The 7871-nt window shown below is 46.8% G+C and overlaps 1 protein-coding gene across 1 annotated transcript in view; it reads left to right on the top strand.

The window, feature by feature from the left end:
* Positions 1 to 7871, top strand: part of Pnp (purine nucleoside phosphorylase) — a 22924-nt gene that overhangs the window by 9696 nt on the left and 5357 nt on the right. The window contains exons 2-3 of the mRNA XM_005370992.2: positions 3428 to 3841; positions 6227 to 6396. Of these exons, the coding sequence (XP_005371049.1) occupies positions 3675 to 3841; positions 6227 to 6396 (337 nt within the window). The 5' untranslated portion in view covers positions 3428 to 3674. The remainder of the gene's footprint in view (positions 1 to 3427; positions 3842 to 6226; positions 6397 to 7871) is intronic.

Raw genomic sequence — 7871 nt, 5'->3', positions numbered from 1 at the left:
TCCTGGAACTAGCTCTTGTAGACCAGGCTGGCCTCAAGCTCACAGAGATCTGCCTGCTCTGCCTCCCGAGTGCTGGGATTAAAGGTGTGCACCATCACTGCCCGGCTATTGTTTTTTTTTCTTTATCTTTCCTTTTATGAACAAATTATAAACTGAAGCTCCTTTTAATCCTTTATTTGAAGATGACCCCCCCACACCCTCATTGCCACCCCAACCTCCTCACTGCGGACTGAACCTACATCTCGTTTGTGCTGGGCAAGCTCTCCTCTATTGACCTGCATCCCCATTCACTTATTTTGGGTTGTTGTTCTGAAACATTTCACTATGTTACTCATGCTGGCTTTAGAATAACTATGAAGCTCGTTCAAGTCTTGAACTTGCATCCTCTTGCCTTAGGCTCTCAAGTATGGGGTCTGCACCACCAGGAGAACACTTATAAAGAAGGAATTAAGTTAAATACAATCACAAGGTGAGAGGGACTTTTAACTCACAGAAGCAGCTCCTACTGAGGGCATCAGCCACACTCCATGGGGTGGTTTCAGTAGGAATGGTTCCCATAGGCTCTAGATTTGAATGCTTCACACCAAGGAACAGAACTGTTTGGAATGACTAGAAGAATTAGAAGGCGGGGCTTTGTTGGAATAGGTCTGGCCTCACTGGAGGAAGTGTGCCACTGGGTGTGACAGGCTTTGTGGTTTCAAAGGCCCATGTCAGGCCCAAGCTCTCTGTCTACCTGAGGATCGTGATGAAGCTGTCCTGATGAAGTGGAGCACATGGCATCTCTCCACCCATGTGCTCCACTCCTTTTCTTCTCTGAGTTGGTGGTTTCTCAACTTCCTCTCCAGACTAAAGAACGCTTTTGAGGAGCTAGAGGAAGGGAGCAGTACTGTAGAGCAGTGTACTGCTCACGTGGAGGACCCGGGTGTGGTTCTCCGCACCCACATCAGCTCTGAAGAGCAGTGTACTGCTCACGCGGAGGACCCGGGTGTGGTTCTCAGCACCCACATCAGCCGGTTCACAACTGCTTCGGGGGATTCAACACCTCTGGTTTTCATAAACACCTGTATGGGTGTACACTCCCTTCCCACAAACACATACACATATTTAGAGTTAACACATATATGCTTTGGAGACAAAGTTTCTCTGTGTAGCCCTGGCCATTGTAGAATTCTAGAAGATCAGGCTGACCTCACAGAGAGCCACGTGCCCCTGCCTCTGGAGTGTTTGGAGTGGTAGCATATGCTACCATATCCAGCATAAAGTAAATATTCAAAACACGATTTTCATAACATGCAGAGTAAATTAGTCCAGAGAGCGAGGTTGGATAGGGTGGGGTAGCAGTGGGAAAACTCCTCTGGACTTCTGTTCCCTTGTGGTTTGCGTCTTTCATGAGCCCTAGTTCCTCGTTTTTTTATTTAGGAAGTAGCTTCTATCCCTGGAGCCGTTCTTCGGGGTCAAAGCTGTTAGATGACTTCTTAATGTCTACCCAGTTATTCCAAGTACTAAGGGATGCACAAATGGAGAAATGAAAATTAAATGAAAGAACCAAAGTGATACTTTAAACAACAAAATACACTTTAAAATATTTTAATAATTAGAGAAATATTGTTGGTAGTGAGAGTAAATATTTCAAGTGGAGAAAACTCCATTTTGTGATCTAGAGAGAATGAGAGATAACAGGTAAGGACAAGTATTAAACAGGCTTCCCACCCAGAAACATGGAGACTTTTACCTATGCGATGGGATCTCATGTAGGCCAGGCTAGCCTTCATCCTACTGGTGGCTAAGAATGACCTTGAATGTCTGAACCTTTGAGCTTTACAGTCCAAGTTCTGGGCTTCTAGACAGATATGCACCACCATACCCAGCTTTATGTGGTGTTGGGGACTGAGCCCAGCGCTTTGTGCAAGCTAGACACACACTCTACCAAGTACATCCCAGCTCTTGAGGTTCCGCAAGAATTCTGTTTGGTTTTTTGAGACATAGTCTCTCTGTGTTGCGCTGGCTGTCCTGAAACTCACTCTGTAGAGCAGGCTGGTCTCAACCTTAGAGATCCTTCTGCCTCTACATCCTGAATGCTGGGATTAAAAATGTGCACTTGTGACAATATTGTAATTTTATTAAGTGTTAATAATCACATGTGACTATTCTGAGTATTGTGGGATTCTAGATGATGATGATAGACTAAATGAGCTGCTAATTTTTATTTGATCCAATTTAAAGTTATGTGGATATTAAAACATAAAAAGAAGCAATGGGAAATAGTAAAAGCCAACATTTAATGTGTGGTTATAATTATAATTATAGTGCCAGGTACTTAACAAACACTTAACCGTATTTTATATGATCCTTGCAAGAGTAGCAAATAAATTACTCTAATCATTTTCCAGATGAGAAAATTTAGGCACACAAATTTTCTTGGGGATGGATGACATGTGTTGATATATTATTTGTAGTTGATAAATAAATCTTGCCTGAAGACCAGAGGCAAAGCTAAAGCCACTAAAGGTTATTAAAGGCATGTGCCACCATGCCTGGCCCTAATGATTCAAAAAGGCCTAATAATGATAATAATAATAATAATGTAAACCAATTAAAAATAAAAAATTAAAAAGAGCAGTCAAGTCAGTGGGAGTGGCAGAAGCAGGCCTATCTCTGTGAGTTTGAGGTCAGCCTAGTCTACAGAGCGAGTTCCAGGACAGCTAGAGAAACCCTGTCTGGAAAGACCCCCTCAAAAAAAAAAATTAGGTATTTTCTTGAGCTGTTTTTTTTTCTCTCTTTCTTTCCTCCCCACTCCCACCCTCCCCGCCCTAACTGCACAGACTGGCCCAGGCTACTACTACTACTACTACTACTATTTAGACAGGGTCTCACCATGAGCAGCCCTGGCTGGCCCGGAACTCAGAGATCCCCTGCTTCTGTCCTGATCTCTGGAGTTAAAGGTGTGTACACCGGCTTTCCAGCTATTAAACTGGTGCGTAGTTAAGGCTCAATAGATATTTTTAAGTGAATGAGAAAAATAGGATTGAGAAACAGTGGCTTGAGTTGTGGTAAAACAGCAGGCAGGAGAGAGGCAGAAAAAGGATTTTGAGATCTAAGTAAGGTTTGGTTAAGGAGGAGGAATTTCGAGTGCTTAGCACAGCGGTATACTGTTTAGGTGTGTGGGGTGCGTGTGTATAATTCTGTTGCGTGAGTTTTCCTCCTGACAGTTCTCAGGGTTGGCCGAATTGCCTGGACCCGGTACGGTACATCCATTCCATTTGTCGCCAATCCTGTCTGTGTCTAGGAGCCAAACAGTCTAGACCCAACCTCGAGCTGTGTGTTCCCGCAGATCCGGGAGGCACCAAGTCAGCCCTGTCTCCCGCGTGGCCCCACTTCCCTATTCCCGAAAGTAACTTAGTCAACGTTTTGCTTCATTCTATTCTAGGATTGCACAACCTATGGCTTGAATTTTTTTCGCTTTCCAAATTCTTACACAATAGCGCAGCGGAGAATGGAGTTGCAGGTCGGCGGTTCCGGGGCTCTCCACCCTGCGTCTAGTCCTCTGCCCACACACGCCTCCTTTCCTGGCTGGGAGGACCGTGACTGTGTGCGGGTCGAGATGCTGGGTGCCCTAGACAGGAGAGGACTCCGGCGAGGCTTCCTGCCACACCTCTGGATGAGGGTGTGTCACCATGGAGACGGGGCCGCTGCCATTGGCTGGCGCCTCCGGCCGGGGCTATAAAGCCGGGCCCGGAGCACCGTGCTCTAACAGCGTCGGCCAGACTCGGGCGGTGTCGCCTGCGGAGCGGAAAGGGCTGGATCTCTGCGCGGCCGTCGGTGACACCATGGAGAACAACGAGTGAGTGTGGGTCCCGGGGACGGGACGCTCTGCCGAGGGGACGGGCTGTAGCCGAGACCTGGGAGCTTAGCGGGCTGGGCCCAGGCAAGGAGCGAGCCCGCCGCGGGGGACGCGGAGAGGCCTGGCGCGGAGCCCGGCGGCGGACTCGGGGTTCCGGAACGCTGGGGCGGGCGGGCGGGCGGGCGAGCGGGCGCGGGAATCCAGCTTCCCGGCGCCCGGAGCAGGAAGGAACAGGTTAGCGCAGTGTAGGCGACTCCTGTCGGGAACTGGTGCCTCTGTGTGTGCTGGGATGCTTGTGGAGAAGCGGGTACAGCCCTGGAAACTTCATAACACAACTTTGCATTCTAGAGGTCCAGGCAACCAGACCATAACTCTCTTGTGCTAGCCCGTAGTTCCTCCTCTAGAAAGAAAATTGCTCACTTTCCAAGACAGCCCCTCTCTTCCCTCCAAACTAGACGTCGCATTAACAAGTTGGGAATGGAGTCTTTGAAGGCTGAGAAATATTTATTGATCTGCTCAGAAGACTTCCACTCTTTTCTGTCCGAAAAACAAACAAACAAATAAACAAAACCCTCCGTTTTGCGTTGGGAATTTCCAGATTAATTCACCAGCAGAGCTGTAGGGATAACCACAGGGTCAGATGTTCTTGAGAACTGCACTGTGGCTGGATATGGCCAGTTGTAATGCCCCATTTCTTCCCGCCCTTCGGGTTGCGGTTTCATTCATTTCTTGCTATTTTTGTCGCCTTGTGACTTGCTCTCTCCCCGCCCTAGCTGTTTCATCGAGGGTAACCTGTTGTGCTGCCGTCCTCTTTGTCTCCTATAATTCTTCTTGTGACTGTGTGTGTCACAAAGACCTCCTATACCTCCAGGCTGGGCTCCTAAAGTCTGGGGCTGCCACTGGGACTTAAGACTTTCTTGCTGGAAGAAAAAAAATCTTGTTGAGGTTTTTTTAGTTGTGCTCAATTTTTATTTTTTCTTTTTTTTTTTGGGGGGGGGGGTTCAAGACAAGGTTTCTCTGTAGCTTTGATGCCTGTCCTGGAACTAGCTCTTGTAGACCAGGCTGGCCTTGAACTCACAGAGATCCGCCTGCCTCTGCTTCCCAAGTGCTAGGATTAAAGGTGTGAGCCAACACCGTCCAGCTAATTGTGCTCAATATATGTTCCATGTCAAAGAGCAATCTTTAATCTTTACAGTTAGTTGTGATGGAACTGGACTTGGGACTGTGAGTGAGAAGGTTCTGGTTTTTTTTTTTTTCAAACCCTTTGGTTTCTTGAGACAGGATTTCTCTGTGTAGCGCTGATGCCCATCCTAGAACTCGATTTGTAGACCAGGCTGGCCTGGGTCTCACAGAGATACATCTGCCTCTGCCTCCCAAGTACTGGGATTAAAGGTGTGCACCACTCCTGATTTTTTTAGCAAGTTTAACAAACATGTCCAGAGAAACTAAGGCTCTTAATAGACTTCTACTAGGAGTGTTCTTATTGCTTATTAATAAGTAATAAAAATAAAAAGCCCAGGGCTGATGACATGACTCCAAAGGTGAAGGCGCTCCCTGCAAACCCTGCACGTTCTGTCCTTGGGACCCACCCACTGACACACACACACACACACACACACACACACACACACACACACACGTATGCTCCAACTAAATCAAACTTCTAAATTAAAAATTAAATTTAAAAAATTTCACCTGTGCTGGGTGGTGGTGGCGCATGCCTTTAATCACTCAGGAGGTAGAGGCAGACGGATCTCTGTGAGTTTGAAGTCAGCCTGGTCTACAGAGTGAGTTCCAGGACAGACGGAGCTACCCAGAGAAATCCTGTTTCAAAACAAAACTAGAAAAAAAAAGTTTTCATCCAAAGAGCTGCTTTAAGTCCTAGCTACTCTAGTGGTAGGCTGGGGTGAGAAAATTCACTGAGCCCAGGAGTTGGAGATTAGTGTAGGCAAAGTAGGAAGACTTTTTTTGTTTGTCTCAAACAAACAAAAAAAAAAGCAAAACAAGAGGCAAGAAACTGGCCTTTGGGAAGGCCTTAATTCATTCTGAGTCCTCTCTGTGGTTTGATTCTGCATCATAACTCTGAACCTGGTTCTATGTCTGTCACCAGGAGAAGTATGGGCCTCCTAGTGCTGGGTGCAACTTAGTGGCATAGCCCTGCGGGGTGCGTTAATGAAACAGGCTACATTAACTTTTCTCGCGCTCTGGGATGAAGGGTGTTTCACATCAGACGGTTAGTGGACTGGTTCAAAGGAGAGATGGGGAAGTGGAGAAGTAAACAGTCCTCTGCTGCGGTAGAATACCCAGCAGGTTTTCTGTGCTAACAGCCATTTTCCTATGTACTTTGAAACAGCAGGTGAACTCACTTTGTTTCCTTCCCCCCAGATTCTCTTACGAAGATTATCAGAGCACCGCTGAGTGGCTTCGGTCTCACACTACGCATCGACCTCAAGTGGCGGTGATCTGTGGTTCTGGGTTAGGAGGTCTGACTGCTAAGTTAACTGAGGCCCAGGTCTTTGAGTACAGTGAGATACCCAACTTTCCCAAAAGCACAGGTACTGGCTGGGATTGGGAGCTGTTGGCGGGTGAAGAGACTTGATGACCAAGGAAACTCTAGGGAAAGAATGCATTTACTTTGGGGCTTTCTTTCCATGTCTGAGGTTTAGTCCATTATCGTGTTGTGGGGCATGGCAGCATGCTTGACACTAGAGCCACAGACAAGAGCTACGTCCTAAGGCCAAGCTCAGCCCCAGTGACACACTTCTCCAACAAGGCCACACTTCCCTGGAGACTAAGAGTTGAGTCTATGCACCTTGGGGCCATTCTTTTTTTGTTTGTTTGTTTGATTGCTTTGTTTTGTTTTTTGTTTTTGGAGACAGGGTTTCTCTGGGTTGCTTTGTAGACCAGGCTGGTCTCAGACTCACAGAGCTGCCTGCCTCTGCCTCCCATTGCTGGGATTAAAGGTGAGCACCACTATCAACCAGAGTGGGGTCCATTCTTATTCAAACCACCATAATGAACTTATGTGGAATATCAAGGAGATGTTTCTACTTTTGTCCTATCATTTGACTACTGTGGAATCAGAATGACTTTAGAAAGAAATTGCCCTGATTGAAATTCTACGATGTGTGGGTATATGTTAAGGTGGTGAAATTCTATAGTATGTCCTGTGCGTGTGCTGCCTTGGTGAGATTGCTCAGCAGGAAAAGTTGCTGTAGCAAGGAGCTGCTTGTTCATCCTGGCTGCCCAGAACTGAAATAACCACACAGAAACTATTAATTAAAACACTGCTTGGCCCATTAGTTCCAGCTTCTTATTGGCTAACTCTTATATTAATTTAACCCATTTCTATTAATCTGTATATCACCACATGGCAGTGGCTTACCGTCAAAGATTCAGCACATCTATCTCTGGCAGCAGATCCATGGTGTCTCAGACTCCGCCCTTTCTTCCAGCATTCAGTTCTGTCTTCCCCAAACTCCTAAGTTCTGTCCTATCAACAGGCCAAGGCAGTTCCTTTATTTACCAATGAAAACAACACATAGACAGAAGGACCTCCTACACCAGTTACCTGTCCTCAGACATGATGTTCAGTCCCCAAGATCCATGTACTAAAAGGAAAGAACTGACTCCCTCCAGCTGCCTTCACACCACAATGCTCCCGTGTGCGTGCACACACACACACACACACCTGTTTGCAAACACTCTGTCGCACTCTCTCCTCCAGTCTGTGGCTTCAGTGGAGGAAGTCGTATCTGAAGCCCAGGACAAGGACCTGTCCATTCCCAGTGTCTCCTGCCATCTGTCATCTCCATCCACAGCGTAGATACACATGACGACTGTTGAAATAAGAGCGGCTGGGCTGTGTCCCCAGCACCCGGCCGTCTGCACGGCTAGCTTTATACCTGAAATAATTACATGGAAACTGTATTCTTTTAAACACTGCCTGACCCCATTAGTTCCAGCCTCTTATTGGCTAGCTCTTACATATTAATCTAACCCATTTCTATTAATCTTTGTAGCCCACGAG

Source organism: Microtus ochrogaster, unplaced genomic scaffold (assembly GCF_000317375.1).
Source record: "Microtus ochrogaster isolate Prairie Vole_2 unplaced genomic scaffold, MicOch1.0 UNK91, whole genome shotgun sequence".
NCBI classification, from domain to species: Eukaryota; Metazoa; Chordata; class Mammalia; order Rodentia; family Cricetidae; genus Microtus; species Microtus ochrogaster.
This window is presented reverse-complemented; position numbering and strand designations above follow the sequence as displayed.